Source organism: Bos indicus, chromosome 6, assembly GCF_029378745.1.
Source record: "Bos indicus isolate NIAB-ARS_2022 breed Sahiwal x Tharparkar chromosome 6, NIAB-ARS_B.indTharparkar_mat_pri_1.0, whole genome shotgun sequence".
Classification (NCBI taxonomy): domain Eukaryota; kingdom Metazoa; phylum Chordata; class Mammalia; order Artiodactyla; family Bovidae; genus Bos; species Bos indicus.
In genome coordinates, this window is record NC_091765.1 from 91,875,501 (window position 1) to 91,900,389 (window position 24,889).

Sequence of the window (24,889 nt, forward strand, 5' to 3'; positions counted from 1 at the left end):
GCTTATTCTTTTGTTTTCCCTCTGGAATATTAATGTCTACCATGATTTAATTGTCACCTCCCTGTGAGGAATTTCCAATATCTCCAGCCCTGACCCTCTTCTTAAACAATAGACCCCCAGTCCTGATGTCCTGATAGTACCTCAAACTGAACCTGTCTCGACAGAACTCATCATTTTCCTCCCTCATCCTACTGAATCTGCCACCCATTTTTCTTTCCATCTTGCTAGGCTTCAAGATCTTTGTAGAAGCAAAGAGCATTATTTTGAAATTGTATAGTGGTAAATACAGTATTGTTAGTGCTGTAAGAATGTTTTTAGAATATGTGGCTGTAGACTTTTAACAAATATGATAGTGAGTGGAATATATTTTTCTAAAAACAGCAACAAAGAAATCGATGAGTCAACATTTAAGTTTAGAAAATCCAAATAAATAATATTCTTTAAAAATGCTGCATGATAAACCTAATACAATTCTTTTTACAATGTAAATAGAATTCTGATCAGTTGGGGAGAATTATGTTTTTCTTCCTTATATTTTTAATAAATGAAATAGTAATTGATGACAACAATCAACCTTGACTAAGAGCCTTCTATGTATCAGAATTGAATAGAAGGACTTGCATTCTAGGATTTTATAGATCTTCTGGAATTTCATTCATTAGCACATTGATTAAAAAAAAACTACGTGATGAAGCAGTAGCTAAAGTTATCAGTGAGAAAAAAAAGAGAAATGTTCAGAGATTTTCATATTATTTGTAAAATCACTCTATTGCCTTGAGTTTATAAAACTTAAAAACAGCCTATGTATGACATGTTTCACTTTGACAAAAGGAAATGAAATAATCCTAAATTATTCTACAAAATTTATTAAAATTTTGATCTATAATAGTCTTATAAGAAGCAATTAGTAAGAGTCCATAAAGAGTTCAGTTCAGTTCATTTCAGTCACTCAGTTGTGTCCAATTCTTTGAGACCCCATGGACTGCAGCACGCCAGGCCTCCCTGTCCGTTACCAACTCACGGCTGCTGCTGCTGCTAAGTCGCTTCAGTTGTGTCCGACTCTGTGCCACCCCATAGACGGCAGCCCACCAGGCTCCCCCATCCCTGGGATTCTCCAGGCAAGAACACTGGAGTGGGTTGCCATTTCCTTCTCCAATGAATGAAAGTGAAAAGTGAAAGTGAAGTCGCTCAGTCGTGTCTGACTCTGTGCGACCCCATGAACTGCAGCCTACCAGGCTCCTCCATCCATGGGATTTTCCAGGCAAGAGTACTGGAGTGGGTTGCCATTGCCTTCTCCGAAACCAACTTGCGGAGTTTACCCAAACTCATGTCCATTGAGTCAGTGATGCCATCCAACCATCTCATCCTCTGTTGTCCCCTTCTCCTCCTGCCCTCACTCTTTCCCAGCATCGGGGTTTTTTCCAATGAGTCAGCTCTTCACATCAGGTGGCCAAAGTATTGGAGTTTCAGCTTCAACATCAGTCCTTCCAATGAACATTCAGGACTGATCTCCTTTAGGATGGACTGGTTGGATCTCCTTGCAGTCCAAGGGACTCTCAAGAGTCTTCTCCAACACCACAGTTCAAAAGCATCAATCCTTCAGCGCTCAGCCTTCTTCACAGTCCAACTCTCACATCCATACATGACCACAAGAAAAACCATAGCCTTGAGTAGACGAAACTTTGTTGGCAAAGTAATGTCTTTGCTTTTTAATATACTGTCTATGTCTAGGTTGGTCATAACTTTCCTTCCAAGGAGTAAGTGTCTTTTAATTTCATGGCTGCAATCACCATCTGTGGTTATTTTGGAGCCCCCCAAAAATAGTCAGCCACTGTTTCTATTGTTTCCCTATCTATTTGCCATGAAGTGATGGGAACGGATGCCATGATCTTAGTTTTCTGAATGTTGAGCTTTAAGCCAACTTTTTCACTCTCCTCTTTCACCTTCATCAAGAGGCTCTTTAGTTCTTCTTCACTTTCTGCCATAAGGGTAGTGTCATCTGCATATCTGAGGTTATTGATATTTCTTCCAGCAATCTTAATCCCAGCTTGTGCCTCATCCAGCCCAGCGTTTCTCATGATGTACTCTGCATATAAGTTAAATAAGCAGGGTGACAATATGCAGCCTTGACGTACTCCTTTTCCTATTTGGAACCAGTCCATTGTTTCATGTCCAGTTCTAACTATTGCTTCTTGACCTGCATACAGATTTCTCAGGAGGCGGGTCAGGTGGTCTGGTATTCCCATCTGTTGAAGAATTTTCCACAGTTTATTGTGATCCACACCCTCAAAGGCTTTGGCATAGTCAATGAAGCAGAAATAGATGTTTTTCTGGAACTCTCTTGCTTTTTTGATGATCCAGCAGATGTTGGCAATTTGATCTCTGGTTCCTCTGCCTTTTCTAAGACCAATTTGAACATCTGAAAGTTCACAGTTCACATATTGCTGAAACCTTGCTTGGAGAACTTAGGGGGTGGGGAAGGGTGGCACTCACTTTGGAGAGAAGAACTTTGAATGTATTTTGAATAAAGAGGCAGACTTTGCTACTGCCTACTTTGAGAGGAGGTAAAAAGGAGAAATGTGGTTGCCATTTACCGAGATGAGGAAGTCAGAGCAAGTAGTGGGTCTGGGGGTGTCAGATTTGAGTGAATTGGGTTTGAGATGTCTGCTAGCATAGCATCCGGGGGCTCCCCAGGTGGCCCTAGTGGTAAAGAACCCGTCTGCCAGTGCAGGAGGCATAAGAAACACGGGTTCGATTCCTGGGTCGGAAAGACCCCCTGGAGGGCATGGCAACCCATTCCAGTATTCTTGCCTGGAAAATCCCATGGACAGAGGAGCCTGGCGGGCTACAGTCCATAGCGTGGCAAGGAGTCGGACACAACTGAACGACTTAGCATGCAGCACTAGCCAGGAGCTCGGGTTGGTGCGGTCCCCTTCCTCACCCCTCCGTTTTGATGGCAGGGGCTGTGACCTGTGTGCGCCAAGGCTCGAGCACCTGTAACTATTAGCTGAGTCTCGCTGCCCGTCAGGGGCTGCTATCGGCTTGAGCCTGGGGCACCTTTGAATGATCTGTTTTATAAGAGCCACGTGTTAGTAATTATTCCAAGGCGGATGTCTGCCGGCTGTGGCCTTGGTAGTTGGGTGTAGACTTGTGTGAAAGGTGAAAGTCGCTCAGTCGTGTCCGACTCTGCGACCCCATGGACTGTACAACCCATGGAATTCTCCAGGCCAGAATACTGGAGTGGGTAGCCTTTCCCTTACTCCAGGGGATCTTCCCAACCGAGGGATCGAACCCAGGCCTCCCGCATTGCGGGCGGATTCTTTACCAGCTGAGCCACACTTGTGTGGATCAAGGAAAAGGCTCACCCTGCAGATACAAACATGGGAACCAATAGCTCGTAGTCGGTGTGTGAAGCCATCAGGTCAGCAGAGGTGTGAATTTAGAAAGAAATGTGTATATAACTTAGTTCCAGGATCCTTATTCTGTATGCATTTGTCTATGCATACATTGAACACCTGGCACACCGACAGCGCTTAAAGATGGTTGCAATTTTTTTTTTTTTTTTTAATTAATAAGGCCATTTGTAGAGGCTTGCCTCTGGGTAACCTCCTGTCCGGCCAGGAAGGCGCGCATTTTGTGACAACCACGCACTCTAAAAGAAATTGAGGAAGAAAAAAAATGACTGGATGCGGTAAAAGTAACGGGCATATATAGATGGAAGGGTGTCAGTCCAACCCTTTCCTTTTACAGGCGGGGAGGCGGAGGCTCGGGGAGGTGAAGCGCAGCTAACTGGAGGCATTATGAAGCTTCCACCGCGCCCGCTGTATTCCGGGTATTCCCCACCCCACCCGACCAAGCTGCCTCTCCCATCCTAGCCCCAGCCCGGCTGGTCCGCGACATAACACAGCCTCTTCCGATTCTAAGTTCCTGGAATCGAAGGCCTCTATGAGGCCACACTGCTACTGTTTGTGAGGAGATGCCCGGCTCAGAGAGCTGGGCCTGACTGCCGCGGGAGCCGGAAGGGAAAGCGGCGGGGCAGGCGTGGGTTAGCGCGCTGGAGCCGTGCGCCCTTGGGTTCTTTGCGCACGCAGGAGGCACTTGGAACTCGGCGCAGTGTGCTCCCAGCCGCCGGCCACTGGCGGGGTCGAAAGGGAGGGAGAAGGGGGGCGCTCGCGGGTCCGCCGCGCCGGAGCCCGGGCTGCAGCCCCGGGGCGGGGAGCGGGGCGGGGCTGGGAAAGTTGAGTCTTAGTGGCGGAGGGCTGGGCTCCGCGCGGCAGCGCCCGCCACCGGGGGGACCGTAAAAGGTTGGAGCGGGCTGGGGAGGTGTGGCTCTTCCTGCGTGACCTGAGCCCCCGTCTCGGTCGCCGTCGTCTCCCGCAGCCGCGGCCTCTCAGTCATGGGCGCCGTCTGGTCCGCCCTGCTGGTCGGAGGGGGTCTGGCCGGAGCGCTTTTCGTTTGGCTGCTGCGGGACTCGGGAAAGGAGGGGAATGCGGAGCAGAGGAAGGACGCCCCCCCAAGGGAGGCTGTGGCTCCGGGCGGAGATCAGGGCGGTGGCCGCGGCGGACTGAGCCCCGGACCTTCTGCCAAACCAGGTATTCTTCCTCCTTGTGTCTCCTGGGCAGATCTGCCAGGGGGCTTTGAAGTTCCTCGGGGGAGCGGGAGGGATCCACCTGGAGCTTTCCTAGCAATCCTTTCCCGGGGACTAGCTTCCTCTACTCTGAACGCGACCCTCGCCGCGCTCCGCATTTTCCCCGGCTGGTGCGCACGCTCCGAGCGGGGTGCTCGCCCCCGCCGAGGCCCTGAAGATGCCCAGACGGTTCGTCAAGGGGCGCGCCCCGCCGAGTCGCTGCCCTTGGCTCCTGCCCCTGCTCCTCCGGCGGGGATGGGCTCCTCCGCTCGGCGGCGCTTGGTGCAGTGCAGACGGCTGCAGCGGCGGCGCCCCTTCCGGGCCTTCGGAAAGGTGTGCTTAGGGTTAAGAGATCCTCCGACCCTCCCGCGTCTGTCCGAGCAGGGACACTGTCTCGTCTCAGTCCCAATGCCATAGCCTCATGTCCTCCTATCCCTCACCTCAGGGAAGAACCGCGTTTGGGAACACCGGAGCAATGACCACCCCCGCTCTCTGGACGCCTCTCTCAGGGAGGCAAAGTTCAGGCTGGAGTCTGGCCATGAAGGCCTCAGCTAAAACCCTGCGGCGGCTCGCTGGCAGCAGATTTCGGAGCTGTCGGCGCTCCCCCATGCTCACCGGAGCAAGGCACGATTGTCTAAAACCCCAGGGAAGAGGCACACTTAGTAGCGGCCCCAACTCCGAGGAACAGAATTGACATCTAGGTTCAGACGTCAACGCTTTAGACCCCATGTGCTGGGCAAATAAGAGACTCGGCAGAAAAACTTACCTTCCAGCGCCCTCCCTTGGCAAGCTGCCCATCCCTGGATTCCAGCCTAGTGAAAATGACATCTGTAAACTTTATTTTTAGTGGCGTGGTGTTCGTGTGTAGCCACTTGATAAATCTGCCTCTCTGTCTCATTGGTCTTCTTTTCCCTGAAAGCCAGCTTCCTGTTTCAGGTGGAGAGATTGGGAATTCAGAGTAATTTTTGTTTATGCCTCACTTCCAACCCCACATTAAAAAGTGACAATTAAACAAGATCTCCCTCTTCCCATTCCTATCCCCCATCTATACTGATTGAATGGCTCTGGAGATCTTGTAGGGAGCTATGTGGACTATCAATGAGGTGGCCAAGAAGTAAGCTGAGTTTCCAGTTAAAGTGTTAGTCCCTCAGTCGTGTCCGACTCTTTGTGACACCCATGGACTGTAGCCAGCCAGCCAGCCTTCTCTGTCCATGGGACTTCCTAGGCAAGAATACTGGAGTGTGTTGCCATTTCCTTCGCCAACTCAGGGATTGAACTTGGGTCTACCACATTGTTGGAGAAGGCAATGGCAACCCACTGCAGTACTCTTGCCTGGAAAATCCCATGGACGGAGGAGCCTGGTAGGCTACAGTCCATGGGGTCTCGAAGAGTTGGACATGATTGAGGGCCTTCACTTTCATTTTTAACTTTCATGCATTGGAGAAGGAAATGGCAACTCACTCCAGTATTCTTGCCAGGAGAATCCCAGGGACAGAGGAGCCTGGTGGGCTGCTGTCTGTGGGGTTGCACAGAGTTGGATACGACTAAAGCGACTTAGCAGCAGCAGCAGCTACCACATTGCAGGCAGATTCTTTACCTTCTGAGCCACCAGGGAAGTTACTTTAACTCAATAGCCTGTGTTTTGTTGAAGAGGCTCCCAATGCACACGGCGCTGGCAAGGAGAATCCAGCCCTGTCCCCCAACCTCCACCCCTTGCCCAGGGATGCACTGCTGTCCTTCATATTCTGCCAGAGTGACAGCTGCTGCTGGCCTGTCCACACTGTGACCACTGATGCCTGACCCACACACAGTCCCTGGGAGGGAAGGCGTGCTCTTCTGGTTTGCAGGGTAACTGTGTAGCTCTTCATCACACAGGCTGGACAGCATTTTTTGATGATAGGAGCCAAATGACTTGATTGCATGCCAGTATGGCTTGCACTGCAGAGATCCAGGACCATGACAGGGTTACACGTCCGCCTCTACAGCTTGCCACCTTGTTTACACTCTTGTGCTGGTACGCTGGCACTCCTGGATATGCCTTTCATTATTGGATGTGCTTTGCCTAGTCGCTCAGTCATATCTGATTCTTTGTGACCCCAGTGGACTGTAGCCTGCCAGGTTCCTCTGTCCAAGGGATTCTCCAGGCAAGAATACTGGAGTGGGTTGCCATGCCCTCCTCCAGGGCATCTTCCTCACCCAGGGATTAAATCTGGGTCTCCTGCATTGCAGGCCGATTCTTTACCATCTGAGCCACCAGGGAAGCCCCTTATTATTGGATATGTGTGTTCTTAGAGCACGACGCTAGGAACACACTAGGTAATTAAGTAGTTGATTTTAATAGAGACAAATTTTGTGAACTGCAGATAGATTAGTAGTGGAGTCTTTAATAACTAAACCTATTTCCTCAACCTAACTTACTGAACTGCCCAAACACTATTACATTTTTCCTTTTGTTTTTTTTTTAAGAGCATCTTCAAGAAAGCAATGGATGTTTGGTTTCTGAGACCAAAGGTCCCAGTGACCTGCCGGGAGCAGCATGGAGACAGCAGAGTCCTTCTGGAGAAGCTGGTAACCCTGACAGTTCAAGAGTGCATGTTCCTTCTGGCCCATTTCCAGACACAGAATCTCTAACTACCTCTGAGACTGGTAACTCTGACATTTCAAGACACGAAAGCCTTGGATCTCCTATGGGAGAACGGGGATTGCAAAAAGGCCAAGAGACACCTTCCAAAGCAGTTCCATGTTTGGCAGAGAAGTTTCCCTCCAGCAACCTGCTCCTGGGCAGAGCGAAAGAAGTGAGCCCTGCAGAGCCGGACAGTCAGACCCGGGCTAACCATGAGGACTGGGAGATGGTGTCCCGGCACTCGTCCTGGGGAGATGTTGGTTTGGGTGACGGTCTTGGGTCTCCAGTGTTAAGTTCTAAGCAGGGAAAGGACTGGGACAGAAGCATGCTGGTGGAAGCAAGAGGTCAGAAAGAGTGTCGTCAAGTTAGTGTCAGGTTCCAGGTCCATTATATCACAAGTGCTGGTGTGCAGTTCATTGCCGTAACTGGAGACCACGAGAGTCTTGGGAGATGGAACACTTACATCCCGCTCCAGTGTAGCAGGGATGGGTTCTGGTCTCGTTCTGTGTCCCTGCCGGCAGACACGGTGGTGGAGTGGAAGTTTGTGGTGGTAGAGAACGGAGAAGTTGCTCGTTGGGAAGAATGCAGCAATAGATTCTTGGAGACTGGTCATGAGGATAAAGTGGTTCACAGGTGGTGGGGGATTCACTGAATCGCTTTGACAAACGGCCGAGGGGCTACGGGAGAACATGGAAGGGGCTAAGGTCGTGCAGCACCTGGAATAGTTTAAAATAAAGGAAGTGTAACTTCAAATCTAACCCCTCAGACTTGTTTCAAATTTGCTAGTGGCTTTTGTCTAATGTGTAGATAGTGCTTCCAGTGAGCATGGCATTTCCTGTGGCATTGCTGGATGGATTTATGCTGATCCATCATTACTTTAGGGCTTGGTCGTCTTGGGGAGTGGCTTGGCAAAGTGCGCAGTGGTCAGGGAGCACAGAAACCAATTTAACTGTGCAGGGTTTAGACTTGAGCCTTTCAGTGATTCTTAGACCAGGGGAGTAAAACAAGCCTTATTCAAAAAGGGCAGATTTCCTACTGGTGCAGCTGGAGAAATAAATGCTCTCTTACACATTTTATATTTAAAAATCATTAGCACCATATGGAACTGTGATGAGAAAATGTGTGGTCACTAGATGTGATTAGCCAGGATATGAAGCATTGAGTTAAGACTTCCCAATGTTTTTTTTTTTTTTTGCTTGATTTTACTTGCCACGTATGGTTTGACAGTAGCAAGTATGTTTTTGTCTTAATGATCAAAGGCTGGTGTAGAAACAGGGGCCTAATCAGAGTCTGTTACTGGGAGCAGTCCAAGAGGAAAGAGAACAGGAAGGGGGTTATGGTGGATGCTGAGCAAGGTGGCCTGATTGATGCCTCTTAGAGGGCTGGGGGCTACGGCACAGGCCACTGGAGGGTGGGGCGCCCCATCATCTCCTGGAAGGGCCTTTGGAGGACCGTCTTGCCCCACTGCTGCTCGTCTCACAGCAAATTTGGGCTCACAGATGGATGGTCCCACAGCAATCATTTCACTGTCTTCCCTCTCCATGTTGGTGACAATCTTGGGAAACGAAACTGTAACAGGAGAGTGATACAGAAATACGTCTTTGCCCTGGGAAGAAACAACCTTTTAAACTTTGCCATTATAACTGAAAAAAAAAAAAAAAATAAAACCTGAGTTTAGTATCTTTATTAAATGTCTGAATTATTTGTATAAGTCTTAGTACCATAACTGCTTAGATGTAAAATAAAATACTAATATTTTTCTTCACTAATGACACAGGAAAAAAAAGCAAACATCAAGAGGCATATACACTGTTCTCTTCCCTTTAAAGTTTTAGAATATTTCTTTTAAAAAACTTTGCCTTTGTTTGGGAGGATATTATGCATGCCTGTACTTGAAAATTCTATGTTAAAACAACTTTTTATTAAGTGTAATATTTATTGGCAAAACAACATTTAATCCTGGATGGTCTTTGCTAAGAAGAGCATAAACTCAACTGAAAATAGTGTGAGAAAGTGCTTCAGTAACTTTTTTGGCTCAGAATACTTTTGCTTTAATTCACACACACACACACACACACACGTATGTTTTTGTGTTTTTTTACAAACTTCATAATGGAATTTTATATTCCTTCCAGTCAGGTCTTCAGAAGACACTGACCTTTACTACACAGAATAAAGCGTTTCTATTAGGTAAAGTTAAAGGTAGAACAATTTATAGTAAAAACCTGTTGAGAGTTCTGTCACTAGCTATCATTTTATCTGATGAAGTAAAAATCTTTCAGTAAAGCCAGTTGATTTAAGAGATACATATTAATACTAAATTTTACATTTTTGAAACTCGTTTAAAATCAGATGTGCTTAGAGGGAGAAGTGGGAGGGCGGTGGGAAGGCCTGGCATCTGCACGCATTTGGCCGAGCATCACCTGCTGTCACAGGCCGCATGGCGCTTACTCCCCGCTCACTAAACAGCAGTGGGTGCTCCTGGCCGGAGGCCGCTTTCCCTGCAGATCGTCACCCAGGCCTCTGTCCTGCGGCTCCTCTGTCCCCTAGGACCTCTCTCTCCTCTGTAACCAGTTCGTGGAAAGGGAAATAAAAGACTCCACTAGAACTCGGGGCCAGAAGGTGCCCCAGACGGCTGTGTCCTGGTGTCATTAGTGAGACCCGGTCAGGCAGCTAGACGTAGATTGGAGCCAGGGGGTCGGGGGTTTGCTGGAAACAGAACCATTAGCAGGGCCGCAGTTTCTCAGGGACGTCTGTACTGGGGAAGGGGAACACAGGCTCTTTTTTTGGACAGGCTGGCTTCTGTGAATTGTTTCTGTTGAAACATTTTTGTATTTGTTCTGGTCTTTCATTGGGTTCCCATCCTATAGTATAATACATTTGGTCTTTGTTCGTGACAATTTCCCAAGAGATGGTAGTATCTTCTGTTATTCATTATGAGGCCCCTTAGACCATGCCTGAGTTTCTGCCAGTGAGGTGACTTAGGTGGGGCCCCTAGACAGCCTCAGGTCAGGGCTGGCCACAAGACCAAGTGGGACCGCAGGCTTGCCACTTCCAGCCCCACATACCAATCTCCAGGCTGGGGAGGGGGCTGGAGATGAAGCTCTGGAGACACTCTTGAATGATGGCACTTAATGAGCTTCTGGGTGGGAGGATCCATCAAGGGGCTGGGAGCCCTGAGAGGGCACACCCCCATCCATGTCTTGCTCTGTGCACCTGTCGTTTGCCTGTTCCTGAGTTACTCCTTTATAATAAACCATAATAGTTAAGCACTTTCCTGACTTCTGTGATCAGTTCTAGCAAATTATTGAAACTTTAGAGGGGGATGTGGGAACTCCCCAATTTATAGCCAGTCAAAAACTACAGGTGGCCCAGGACTTGCAATAAAGCAGGGGCCGTCTTGTGGGTTGTTGTTGGTTAGTCGCTGTGTTCAACTCTTCTGCAACCCCATGGACTGTAGCCCACCAGGGTCCTCTGTCCATGGAATTTCCCAGGCAAGAATACTGGAGTGGGTTGCCATTTCTTTCTCCAGGGCATCTTCCTGATCCATGGATCGAACTCACATTTCCTGCATTGGCAGGCGAATTCTTTATTGCTGGGCCAGCTGGGAAGCCCTAGCCTTGAAGGACTGGGCTCTTAAGTCTGTAGAATAGGACACTAACTCCAGGTAGTTAGTGTCAGAATTGAATTGACTCACAGACACTAGTTGGTGTCCACAGAGAACTGGGTATTGGTGTTGCAAAGTATTTCACATACAAACCCCACTCATTTATGAAACACTACTTAGGGCAGACTGAATCCATTTGATCTACAGAAGTTACCCACTGGCTGAAGAATAGCAAGACTTTTATCTCTTTCCCTCTAGTTATTAATATGCAAAAAGAGAAACTTCTCCAAAAGTTTTGATTACAGGCCCCAGTGTTCTGTTCTGTGATAACACTCACTGATATTGACAGAACACTGAGTTCAGGGTCACAGAAGGAATCCGGTCAAGACCTTGGAGTTTGTCCTTCTGTCTGGGCATTGCTGCTGCTACTGCTAAGTCACTTCAGTCGTGTCCGACTCTGTGTGAGCCCACAGACGGCAGCCCACCAGGCTCTGCCGTCCCTGGGATTCTCCAGGCAAGAACACTGGAGTGGGTTGCCATTTCCTTCTCCAATGCGGGAAAGTGAAAAGTGAAAGTGAAGTTGCTCAGTCGTGTCCAACTCTTCGCAACCCCATGGACTGCAGCCCACCAGGCTCCTCCGTCCATGGGATTTTCCAGGCAAGAGTACTGGAGTGGGGTGCCATTGAGTTCTCCAGTCTGGACATTATACCCCATCTTTTACTTTCATGTAAAGCTGAAAAAAAAAAAGACTATTGCCTCAGCACCTATAAAGATAATAATTTATAAAAAAAAACGCAATTATTCCAACATACTGGTATTAGCATGGATTGATACCTGTAAGATACATTCACATCTAGCTAGTACCGCTTTAAGTTTTACTAAGAGAGCATTCAAGAATAGTTTATTTTAAAATAGAGCTTACAGGACAGGATAGGATATCTTTTATTAAATTTTCACATAAAAAGAAAAAAGTACACAGGGCATTAATTATAAGTAACACCACAATTAATCGGGCATCATCTCTCTGTAAAGAATAGGCAAGCAATGTATCATTTTAGTAACATTTTTTCCTGGTCTTTCACTTTCTGTATTCTCTTTTCTTGATTTCTGATCATTGAAGACATTGCTGAAAATGTTGATAAAACAAAGTTAGAAAAGCAACATATACTCAGGCTTTAAATACATACTTCTATTATGTATTTCTTAAAAGGTCAGCTTGTTACCATAGAAAAGATACATGCTGAGCTCAAAAAGTTCTTAAAAACTGCAAAGTAGCACATTTTTAAAAAAGACTTTAATTATGAAACAGAGCTGAGGGTAAATCTTTGCTCTTTTAGTTGTTTTCAATGAACATGATAGGGAATTCCCTGATGGTCCAAAGGTTAGGATGCTGCGAGTTCACTGCCAAGGGTATGGGTTCAATTCCTGGTCAGGGAAGCAGCACTGTGTGGCCAAATAAATAATAACATGATAATTATTGTTACAGAAGTAATACATACTAATTGTAAATAATTTGAACACCTCAGAAGGGTACATAGAGAGATAAAAATCATTCTGTTTTTATTCCCTCAGTGTATTGAACCTCCTTCTCCCTGCTGCTGCTAAGTCACTTCAGTCGTGTCCAACTCTGTGTGACCCCAAAGACGGCAGCCCACCAGGCTCCCCTGTCCCTGGGATTCTCCAGGCAAGAACACTGGAGTGGGTTGCCATTTCCTTCTCCAATGCATGAAAGTGAAAAGTGAAAGTGAAGTCACTCAGTCTTGTCCGACTCTTAACGACCCCGTGGACTGGAGCTTACCAGGCTCCTCCATCCATGGGATTTTCCAGGCAAGAGGTCATCACTATAAACATTTTAATGAATATCTTCACAAGTACATATGCACACACACACCGACAGAAGTCTTCTTTACAAAAATGGAAATGTGGTATAAATCGTTCTGCAGCTTGCTTTCATTCACTTAAAATGTCAATACCTTTCCAGTTCAGCTCATGTTTTGTTATGACAGCACAGTATTACATTGTGTGGATGTACCAACATGTTAATAAATAAACTTTTTAAAGTTGCTTCCTTATTTTTGCTTATAAACAATGCTATAGGAAATACTTCTGTAAACAGACTTTTGTGTGTGCAACTTTTCTTGCAGAATAAATTGCTGGAAGTGGAGTTTCTGGGTCAGAGAATACATGTACTTTCAATTTTGATAAATGTTCCCCACATTCTCTCCAAAATATGTTTCATAATTTCCAAGAGACATGTCATCCAGACAATGCATCCAATAAAAAGATTAGAAAAAAATTTAACAAATATGACATGTTTTCCATTTGGATTATTACATGGTAGGATTAGTCAGATAGTCAGAAATATAAGTCAAAGTGTGAATAAAAATGGGGCCTATAAGATAATGAATCTTCCTCTAAAAAGTTATGATAAACTTAAAATCAAATGTTTTTATGTTTATATACACAGACACCTGGAGTTATCAAAAAGAATTTGTTGATTTTCTTTAGTAACAATTTAGCTTTTAGTATGTTAAAAATGTGGATTTTGGAGTCAAAAATTGCAGAGATCAATTCCCAGCTCCACTACTCATTGTGTGACTTCGAACTTATTGACTGACTGTGATCTTCAGCTTCCTCATTACCAAATGACAAGATATTAGCATGCACCTCCCAGTGTTGTGAAGCTCACAGACAAGACGCTGCATACAGGGCCTGGCACACAGCGCCTGGCACACAGCTGATAACTGCTCAATAAATGCTAATAACAACTATTATTATAATAAGGTTAAATTTATTTTTAAATGATTTTTTGAAAGTTATTATTTTCCATCTGGCAAGATTGTATTATTTTCTAGAGATGAAATAAGAATAACATGTATACTCCAAAAATAATTTCTCTCTGACAAAGTCTCCTGGATTCATGGATTTATATCAGTAAATCATAAAACATGATAGCCTCCTGAATTCATGGGAACATCCACTTAGAATTCATGTCCCAGAAGTTGTCTATCATCTGCAGAGTACAACAATTTCTTGTTCAAATAGCTCTAGTTTATGTAGACGTATGGAAGTCCACATTTAGACATAGTTTATCTTTATTTATTTAGTGATTCATTGGGTGGCACAGTCTGCCCATGGTAATTTAAATCTTCTATAAGGGTAAATACTGTTGTTTTGTTTTCTGGCTATTAACTGCCACCTTATGCTCGCTGCTGCTGCTAAGTTGCTTCAGTCGTGTCTGACTCTGTGCGAGCCCATAGACGGCAGCCCACCAGGCTCCCCCATCCTTGGGATTCTCCAGGCAAGAACACTGGAGTGGGTTGCCATTTCCTTCTCCAATGCATGAAAGTGAAAAGTGAAAATGAAGTCGCTCAGTCATGTCCGACTCTTTGCGACCCCATGGACTGCAGCCCACCAGGCTCCTCCACCCATGGGATTTTTTAGGCAAGAGTAATGCTCGCTACTGTCATACAAATGTTCATCTACAGACCTGAAAGGGTAAGAAAGACAGCGTATGGGAAAGTGTCACGTGAACTCAGCCACTCAGAACATGTGTCCTGCTGAGGGCTGGTCAGCAATATTATCATCCCTATTAGATGAAAGAGGAGGGCTAAGGCGACCTGCCCAAGGTCACCCTGTTAATCGAGGCATTAGTCATGGTGAAGACTCTTACATTCTGACCTGAGGTTTCTGAATTGCCTGTTGTGTATCCTTTTCAGTGGATCTACAGATAAGAGGCTTAACCTGAAAGGAAGGCTGAGTATTCTTTTGAGCTAGGATGAGCTCTCCAAAAACGTGCACCGTACCTTGGTTCTTCATCTGTAAATCTTCTACCAGAGTTTGCAAGCTTTCCAGTCTGGTTTGGAGCTTCCTGCATGTCTTTCCGGTTGTTTCTATTGGCTGAGACTGTGAAGCTATTAGAAAATTGCTTAGATGTGATATTAAAAGTCTATTTGATATTTCATTTTAGAAATCTTCCAATTATGGGTTAAACAACCTTTCTTTTAATATAATGGAAGCTTTAAACCACTATTTTAAAATAAAGAAATACTGTATCCAAATATTGCAATACTAGCTTATATATTTTGTTTCAAACCAATCTGATTTACTAGTTTGTAACCACACAGCATTAAGTGGGATGAGTGGGAAGAACACTTCAAGTTTAATGATAGGTCCTACATTTTAAATGACAGCTTTTCATTCCAAACCTGTGTAGTTCCAGTAACTTAGTGTTTGGAGGAGCGAGATTTAATACTGGCCCTGGAAAGATTTTTGAATTTCTGAGGCCAAGTGCCCGTATCAGTTGTTGTCACCTGAATGAGGACAGTATTATATTGCAGGAGCAGTATGGACGCTGACACGGCCACAAGGAACCTAGAATAAATGTGGCAGCTGCAACTGAGGAGGTGCTACAAGCCTGGGAACTATTCTCAAATAAGTACGCTATGCTTTGTCAACCTCCAAAACATACTGGCTGTCAATCACAAGATTTTAATTTCAAGCTTAGTCTCTGACTTGCTGTATAATCTTGAAAATATTTTGATACCTCATTTTTCTGTCAAGAAAACACCCTTTTACTTTTTAAAGATGATTTTAAAGGCAATCATCTAGGAATTATTTTTGTTTAAGAGAATAAAAAATAATTTCTCATTGAGAGATTTTTAACGTAAATAATGTAAAACATGTTTGACAAATATCTGACAACAGGGAGCAAAAAAGAAAACGCCATGCTACTGAAAGTGAAAGTTGCTCAGTCATGTCTGACTCTTTGCGACCCCATGGACTATAGAGTCCATGGAATTCTCTAGGCCAGAATACTGGAGTGGGTAGCTATTCCCTTCCTCAGGGGATCTTCCATTATGTAGCCACAAACTAATAATGAGGTGACCAGCAGCAATGTTCTGCTCCTGCAATAATCACTGTTGTCATCATGATGTAACTGGGCTTCCCTGGTGGCTCAGATGGTAAAGAATCCGGCTATAATGGGCGAGACTTGGGTTCGATCCCTGGGTTGGGAAGATCCCCTGGAGGAGGGCATGGCTACTCACTCCAGTATTCTTGCCTGGAGAATTCCATGGACAGAGGAGCCTGGTTAGCTACAGTCTGTGCTGTGCTGTGCTTAGTCACTCAGTTGTGTCTGACTCTTTGGGACCCCATGATGGAATGTAGCCTGCCAGGCTTCTCTGTCCATGGGATTCTCCAGGCAAGAATACTGGAGTGTGTTGCCATGCACTTCTCCAGGCTGCAGTCTATGGGACTGCAGAGAGTTGGACAAGACTGAGCAACTAAGCACAACACAGCACAGCAATTTTTTTTAATTAAAGAATTTAGAAGTATAAGAGATGAAGGAGGACCCAGATGCAGAAAAAGATGACAAAAAAAGAAAATGTGCTAAAAGCTATGTTTAAGTCCTGATTTTTTTTTTTTAAAGGATCTAAAAATATGTTAGGCATAGAATTTCAAAAGACCAGGAACTGACTTAACAATGATGCAACCACTTGGCTAATTTACCTCTTATCAAAGAGAATGATACCAGAGAGCACTGACATCATATATGATGAAAAACATTTCAAGCTCAATTCAGCATTTATATATACTTAATGTCCACTTTCATTTTTTCAGGCTTATTCTAAAGCAAATCATTTTTTATCACCTATCTTTATTAATAATAAATGAACTCAAAATTTTAAAAATGAGGACACTTTGGTAAGTTTGTATAACAGATACTTGCACTTACAGAGACAGAAAACCGACATAATTTGAAGCACAAGCTGGAATCAAGATCGCTGGGAGAAATATCAATAACCTCAGATATGCAGATGACACCACCCTTATGGCAGAAAGTGAAAAGGAACTAAAGAGCCTCTTGATGACAGTGAAAGAGGAGAGTGAAAAAGCTGGCTTAAAGCTGAACACTGAGAAAACTAAGATCACGGCATCTTGTCCCATAACTTCATGGCAAATAGATGGGGAAACAGTGGAAACAGTGGCTGACTTTATTTTTCTGGGCTCCAAAATCACTGCAGATGGTGACTGCAGCCATGAAATTAAAAGACGCTTACTCCTTGGAAGGAAAGTTATGACCAACCTAGATAACATATTAAAAAGCAGACATTACTTTGTCAACAAAGGTCCGTCTAGTCAAGGCTATGGTTTTTCCTGTGGTCATGTATGGATGTGAGAGTTGGACTATAAAGAAAGCTGAGCGCCAAAGAATCGATGCTTTTGAACTGTGGTGTTGGAGAAGACTCTTGAGAGTCCCTTGGATTGGAAGGAGAGCCAACCAGTCCATCCTAAAGGAGATCAGTCCTGGGTGTTCATTGGAAGGACTGATGTTGAAGCTGAAACTCCAATACTTTGGCCACCTGATGTGAAGAGCTGACTCACTGGAAAAGACCCTGATGCTGGGAAAGATTGAGGGCAGGAGGAGAAGGGGACGACAGAGGATGAGATGGTTTGATGGCATTTCTGACTCAATGGACATGGGTTTGGGTGGACTCTGGGAGTTGGTGATGGACAGGGAGGCCTGGTGTGCTGCGGTTCATGGTGTCACAAAGAGTCAGACATGACTGAGCGACTGAACTGAACTGAACTAAGAAAAGTCATTCATTTTCAGCATTTACAAGAAGACCCAAAAGCTTATAAAACAGAGAAAAAGATCATTATTCATGTCAGAGAAAGAGATAATATTTATCTGTAATATCTACTATGTTTATTTACTAAGGTGTATGTGTGCATTAATAATTATTTATTTAACTAAGACAAATAAATAAATAAGACCCACTTAAACACACACCCACCACACAGCATCAATTGGAGTGTACCTATAAGAACACCATGTGAAACTTTCTTAAATCCAATTATGAAAAAGAACTCTTAAATCACAGAGTAGGAAAACAATTAATCTCATCAGTGAAATCAGGTGATTCTTACCTTTAACAGAATCAGGTGAATGAACAGGTTTGGTAGATCTATATTGTGGTGAGGAACCTATGGAATCCTCAACTGAACTAGTCAGGAGTGAGTGAACTGGAGACTTCTTAGGAGAAGAATGGAATGAACGGGAAGCTGAATTTTTCACAGATGGACTTCCTAAAATTTTATAAGGACAAAAGTAAAAGGACAGAATTATTTAAAAATAGTATGCTACACCTCTCAAAAAATCAAACTCTCAAATGTTTCCAATCATGTGGGTGGGGTGTGTTCTGGTAAAACCCAAGACCTTGAATTGGAACCGAAATGGGGTACATCCTAGGAATAAGGAACTGAGTCTGCCCTTGTGGGTCCTGAGGTCTATCTTCAAATTAGCTTAATTCCTGATTGGATTAAATTTATCTGGGATTGCTGGTATGGTTGAGTACCAGAGACAAGCATGAATTTTCTCTGGAAGAAGGCAATGTTATTGTAAGCCTGAAAGCATTTTCTAAGTCTGAAACAGTTTTTCGTATATGTTTGCCATACAATAAAAATAACCAAGCATATGAGGAGACCCCCTTCATGGATCATAGCCTTGTTGCAGCAAAGGGGCTTGCCTAACTCAGTGAAGCTGTGAGCCAAGCCCTGCAGGCCACCCAAGATGGATGGGTCATAGTGAAGAGTTCTGACAAATGTGGTCCACTGGAGGAGGAAATGGCAAACCACTCCAGTATTCTTGCCATGAGAACCCCATGAACAGTATGAAAAGACAAAAAGATAAGACACCGGAAGATTAACTCCTCAGGTTTGAAGGTGTCTGATACGCTACTGGGGAAGAGAAGAGGGCAATTACTAATAGCTCCAGAAAGAATGAAGTGGCTGGGCCAAAGTGGAAATGATGCTCAGTTGCAGATGTGTCTGGTGATGGAAGTAAAGTCTGATGCTATAGAGAACAATATCTCAAAGGAACCTGAAGTGTTAGGTCCATGAATCAAGGTAAATTGGACACGGTGAAGCAGGAGATGGCAAGAGTGAACATGGACATTTCAGGAATCAGTGAACTAAAATGGACTGGAATGGGCAAATTTAATTCAGATGATCATGATATGTACTACTGTGGGCAAAAACCCCTTAGGAGAAATGGAGTAGCCCTCATAGTCAACAAAACAGTCTGAAATGCAGTACTTGGGTGTAATTTTAAAAATGACAGGAATGATCTCGGTTCGTCTCCAAGGCAAACCATTCAACATTACAGTAATCCAAGTCTATACCCCAACCACTGATGCTGAAGAAGCTGAAGTTGACCAGTTTTATGAAGACTTACAAGACCTTCCAGAACTAACACTAAAAAAAGATGTCCTTTTCATCATAGGAGATTAGAATGCAAAAGTGGGACGTCAAGAGATACTTGGAGTAACAGGCAAATTTGGGCTTGGAGTACAAAATGAAGCAGGGCAAAGGCTAAAAGAGGTTTGACAAAAGAACACAATGCTCATAGCAAACATCTTCTTCCAACAACACAAGAGAAGACTCTACACATGGACATCACCAGATGGTCAATACCAAAATCAGATTGATTATATTCTTTGCAGACAAAGATGGAGAAGCTCTATATAGTCAGCAAAAACAAGACCTGGAGCTGACTGTGGCTCAGACCATGAGCTCCTTATTGCAAAATTCAGGTTTAAATTGAAGAAAATAGGGGCAACCACTAGTCTATTCAGGTATGACCTAAATCAAATCCCTTATGATTTTGTCCCTAACAGTGGACTACTTGATGAATAGACTCAAGGGATTAGATCTGGCAGACAGAGTGCCTGAAAAACTATGGACAGGGGTTTGTAACACTGTGTAGGAGGCAGTGACCAAAATCATCCCCCCCCAAAAAAGAAATGCAAGAAGGCAAAGTAGTTGTCTGAGGAGGCTTTACAAATAGCTGAGGAAAGAAGAGAAGCAAAAGCAAGGGAGAAAGGGAAAGATGTATCCAACTGAATGCAGCGTTCCAGAGAATACCAAGGAGAGATAAGAAGGCCTTCCTCAGTGAACAATGTAAAGAAGTAGAAAAAATAATACAATGGGAAAGACTAGATATCGCTTCAAGAAAATTGGAGAGATCAGGGGAACATTTCATGCAAGGATGGGCACGATAAAGGACAGAAACAGTAAGAACTTAACAAAAGCAGAAGATATTAAGAAGAGGCGGAGAATACACAGAAGAACTATACAAAAAAGGTCTTAATGACCTGACTAATCACGATGGTGTGGTCACTCACCTAGAGCCAGACATCCTGGAGTGCGAAGTCAAGTGGGCCTTAGGAAGCATTACTGCAAACAATGATAGTGAAGGTGATGGAATTCCAACTGAGCTATTTCAAATCCTAAAAGATGATGCTGTAAAAGTGCTACACTTAATATGTCAGCAAGTTTGGAAAACTCAGCAGTGGCCACAGGACTGGAAAAGGTCAGTTTTTTCATTCCAATCCCAAAGCAGGGCAGTGTCAAAGAATATTCAAAGTATCATACAACTGCATTCATTTCACATGCTAGTAAGGTTATGCTCAAAATCCTTCAAGCTAGGCTTCAGCAGTATGTGAACCGAGAACTTCTTGATGTACAAGCTGGGTTTAAAAAAGGCAGAAGAATCAGAGATCAAATTGCCAACATTTGTTCAATCACAGAGAAAGCAAGAGAATTCCATAAAACCATTTACTTCTGGTTCATTGACTACTAAAGCCTTTGACTGTGTGGATCATAATAAACTGTAGAAAATTGTTATAGACATGGGAATACCGGAACACCTTACCTGTCTCCTGAGAAACCTGTATGCAGGTAAAGAAGCAACAGTTAGAACTGGACATGGAACAACTGATTGGTTTAAAATTAGGAAAGGACTATGACAAGCTGTATGTTGTCAATGTGCTTATTTAAGTTATATGTAGAGCACATCGTATGAAATGCCATGCTGGATGAAGCACAAACTGGAATCAAAATATCTGGGAGAAATATCAACAACCTCAGCTATGCAGATGATTCTACTCTAGTGGCAGAAAGAGAAGAGAAACTAAGGAGCCTCCTGATGAGGGTGAAAGAGGAGAGAGAAAAAGCTGGCTTAAAACTCAACATTCAGAAAACCAAGATCATGGCATTCAGTCCCAGCACTTCTTAGCAAATATAAGGGGGAAAAGTGGAAACAGTCACAGATTTTATTTTCTTGGGCTCCAAAATCACTGCAGACAGTGACTGCAGTCATGAAATTAAAAGACATTTGCTCTTTGGAAGGAAAGCTATGATAAACCTAGACAGCATATTAAAAAGCAGAGACATCACTTTGCTGATAAATGTCTGTATGGTCAAAGCTATGGTTTTTTCCCCAGTAGTCATGTATGGATGTAAGAGTTGGACCATAAAGAAGGCTGAGCACTGAATAATTGATGCTTTCAAATTGTGGTGTGGGGAAGACTCTTTAGAGTCCCTTGAACAGCAAGGAGATCAAACCAGTCAATCCCAAAGGAAGTCAACTCTGAATATTCATTGGAAGGACTGATGCTGAAGTTAAAGCTCCAATACTTTGGCCACCTGATTTGAAGAGCTGACTCACTGGAAAAGACCCTGATGCTGGGAATGTTGAGGACAGGAGGAGAAGCGGGCAGCAGGGGATGCAATGGTTGGATAGCATCACTGACTCTATTGACATGAATTTGAGCAAAGTCTGGTAGACGGTGAAGTCCAGGCAAGCCTGGTGTGCTGCAGTCCATGAGCTTGCAGAGTCGGCCACAAATTAGTGACTGAACAACACCACCACGAGGAGTCAAAATGACATGGCGGGAAACCAAGAAAAAAAAATACAAATAACAGGCATAGACCCGCAAGGTCTGGATGATGGAGGCAGAGACTACCCAGATTCAACAGCATTTGCTCCAAACCACAAACAAGTTCTTCTTATATAAAGAAAACCATACCTAGGTGTATCAGTAAAAACTGCCAGAAAATAAACCCAAACCCAAAGACAAAAAACAATCTTAAAGCTTCCAGGAGGGCAAAATGACATGTTACATTGAAATGAGGAATAATTAAATTTAGAGCTGACTTCTTAGTGGAGACACTGGAAGCCAGAAAACAATGGAAAACTCAAAAGGAAAGAAAAATGTTAATCTAGAATCCTATACTTAGCAAAAATACTTCTCAAAAGTGGGGATAAAATAAAGACAAGTTTAGACAAACAGAAACTGGGAGAATATGTTAAAGGAAACATTAAAGGCATAAGTAAAATGACAGCAGGCACGAGATAAAGTGTGAATGTGTGTGTGCGTCTAGATGAATTTTAATGGCACAACACAGTGGAAATGACCCCTCATGGTATTTTACCTTTAGAATTAAAATACGTGACAACGATTCTGTGTAAGCTGGAAGGAAAGTAAATGGAGTTAACATGTTCTAAGGTACTCACAATTTATGAAAAAAGGTAAAAGCATTCACTTATATTAATCTAATAAAGCAAGGATATATGCCGGGTAAACGGTAAAAGTATAAACATACAACTGAAGTAAAAATCTAAGGAAACTGTTCAACTTCAAACAAGTGTTCTTTTGTTCAAAATATAGTATTAGTTCATAAAGATTCGTCACAAGTTAAAAATTTAAAAATTAAGTAGAATTTATTTAAGAATATTGCTTTGATGTTAGATATACATTTACATTCTTCTACAAAAGACAAGAAAACCTGGAAACTCCTTCTATTTCACCTCACACCTCGATTTTCCCTACTTACATTACTGTCCAGATTTATAGTAAACTTTCACTGAATAACCATCATTTTCAGTTTTGTTCTTTTCCATTTATTTTGTCTTCTTCCATAGGAGGGCTGATTATGTGTCTGCTGGTTTGCCTTCGCCTTCCAAATGCAACCTATACTCTACCATTATCTTTCACATTTCTTAGTTTTAAAAACTCCTCTTCTGCAATTTTCTCTAGGGGTCTGTCATGTCCCTGATTATGATTTCAGCCCCTCCTATCCTAATTTTTATTTTTTTCCATTTCTAGTTTGAGTTGTGCCATTTTGTTTTTCAACAGATTCTACTATCTTTCAATTTCTTCCTTTATTTTGTTTTCTAAAGCACACTTTGTCTTTGGAAAGTGTATGGAGAACAATCTGTCTCTTATCTTTTTCTTTTCACTCATTCAGAAATTATTTACTGAATATTTTTACTGAATAATCTACTGAATTACTTAAGGGCCTGCTATGTCCCGGGAAGGTTCTGGGTACTGGGGTATTTCCCAACCACTAAAGTCATTTGCCCGTGTGCAGATCTGTCTAGCAGGAGGTGACACCCAATCAACAACATAATTAGTAAGTTACATAGTATAAAAAATGAGGGGACCAGCAGCAAGTGAAAGGGAATCCACTGTAAGCTTTAAGCAGGCCCAATTTTTGTGCTTTCATTAAAAACTCACCTGCAGATGGGAATACAAAGCAACCAGGCGGATCTTCCAACTCTGCTACGTGTAACGTGACTGGCTCTCTGGAAACATAAGGATGGTCATGCAAAAACATTCCATTTTCAAATTCAGTGCCAAGATTTATCAACAAGAACAAACTGGTGAAGGCAAAAGTGATGGCTTAATGTATAAACCCAAGATGGTAGCCATGACCCTAAACTGCAGAAGTCCTAAACTACCCTATGAGGGAGAACCAGAGTTATGTCATCCTTATGTATTCAGTGCCTATGAACATTTTTCAGAATGAAAATGTAATAACATATAATCTTGGTTGCAAAATTCTTTTTTATAATAATATGTATAAAACCCAGTATTTCTCTCATGTATTCTAAGAGATGCACTCTTAATGACTCATTTAAAATTTAAAAACCAAGGAAAAAACTAACCTCTCTTGGTAATAATAAGTGTCACTTTACAAAACTATCAGACCTATTTAAATCAGTAAGTTGAACTAAACCACAAAGTTCTCTGTGGGTTGGATACCAGTTTGAAAATATTATGACAGCAGTTCTCAAAGTGGTGCCCTTGAAAAGGGGGTTTGTGAGGTCAACACTAATTTTATTAGAATACTAAGATATTATTTTCTTTTTAACTCTTAGTCTCTCATAAGTATACAGTGGAGTTTCCCAGAGCCTCCATGATATCTGATATCATACCAGAAAAATGCAGAGGCAGGTATGAGAATATAGCTACCTTTTATTAAGCCACGCATTAACTGTAAAATGAAGTCTTCTTAATGATTTTTTGTTTGAAAAGTTATTTTTCATAATAAACTATTTTATTATAGAAACCTGTAATATACTTACTTTGCTTATCTTTAAGTATCAAATTGTTTTAATTTTTTTAAATTAAAATTTAATTTTATTTTCCAATACTAAAAATAGAAATGATCTACGTAAACAAAAGCTCTTTGGAATCCTCAGTGATATTTGTGAGTGCAAAGGGGTCCTGAGACCAAAAAGTTTGAGAATATTAGGAGGAAAGCCTTAGAAAAAGTCATGGCTGTATTGTGTAGTCTTCATTATCAGGGCAAGGTGTCTGTTCTGAGACCAAAATGTTTGAGAATATTAGGAGAAAAGCCTTGGGAAAAAGGTCACGGCTGTGTTGTACAGTCTTCATTATCAGGGTAAGGAGTCTGTTCTTGCTGCACTAGGCAATGGGGAGCCTTTGAAGGTCTTGGCGCTGGGACCATAGTCTGAGGTGTGCTTCAGGCAGAGCAATTTGAAACTCATTCACAGAAGTGATTGGAACTTACAAGAGACTAGAGATTTAAGACATCCACACTGAACACAGTAGGGGCTACCACAAAGGTACATGAGAGTGGTAAAGTGGCTTTAAAAGCAGTGTGGAAAAATAAAATAAAATAAAAGCAGTGTGGTGGGATGAATAATGATTGTCAAATATATCTGTCCAAATACCAACAGCCTATGAATGTTACCTTACATGGCACTAGAGACTGCAGATGTGATTACATCAAGGGTCTTAAGATGGGGAGACTGTCCTGGAGTATGTGGAGACACACCTACATTATCTAAATGGCATCACAAATCTCTTTACAGGAGGAAGGCAGGGGGGAGATTTCACACAGAAGAGAGAGGGTGATGTGACAATCCCAGCAGAAG

At 43.1% G+C, this 24,889-nt stretch overlaps 2 protein-coding genes across 17 annotated transcripts in view; one reads left to right on the forward strand and one right to left on the reverse strand.

Moving 5' to 3' along the window:
• Positions 1-4,279: 4,279 nt before the first annotated feature.
• On the forward strand, positions 4,280-10,522 carry STBD1 (starch binding domain 1). The gene is made up of 2 exons (XM_019962950.2): positions 4,280-4,592; positions 7,094-10,522. Exons 1-2 carry the CDS (start codon positions 4,397-4,399, stop codon positions 7,900-7,902), a joined length of 1,005 nt encoding a protein of 334 aa, XP_019818509.1. The 5' UTR covers positions 4,280-4,396; the 3' UTR covers positions 7,903-10,522.
• Positions 10,523-11,769: 1,247 nt separating this feature from the next.
• CCDC158 (coiled-coil domain containing 158) overlaps positions 11,770-24,889 on the reverse strand; it is an 83,216-nt gene continuing 70,096 nt past the window's right edge. For 6 of the 16 annotated variants that reach the window (XM_019962955.2, XM_019962954.2, XM_019962961.2 and 3 more), the window contains 4 exons: positions 23,223-23,290; positions 17,791-17,949; positions 14,664-14,763; positions 11,770-11,983 (listed from right to left, as the gene is read on the reverse strand). In XM_019962955.2, the coding sequence (XP_019818514.2) occupies positions 11,863-11,983; positions 14,664-14,763; positions 17,791-17,949; positions 23,223-23,290 (448 nt within the window). In that variant the 3' untranslated portion in view covers positions 11,770-11,862. Of the gene's footprint in view, positions 11,984-12,022; positions 12,301-14,663; positions 14,772-17,790; positions 17,950-17,985; positions 22,176-23,222; positions 23,291-24,889 lie in introns of those variants that run through there. The other 10 variants (XM_070791620.1, XM_070791618.1, XM_019962956.2 and 7 more) reach the window with 9 other exon arrangements.

Bases quoted from the DNA above. Each gene is read 5' to 3' on its own strand.
- STBD1 (XM_019962950.2), top strand. From the start codon at position 4,397: ATGGGCGCCGTCTGGTCCGCCCTGCTGGTCGGAGGGGGTCTGGCCGGA. The intron at 4,593-7,093 runs GTATTCTTCCTC...TTTTTTTTTAAG, and splicing joins CGGACCTTCTGCCAAACCAG to AGCATCTTCAAGAAAGCAAT.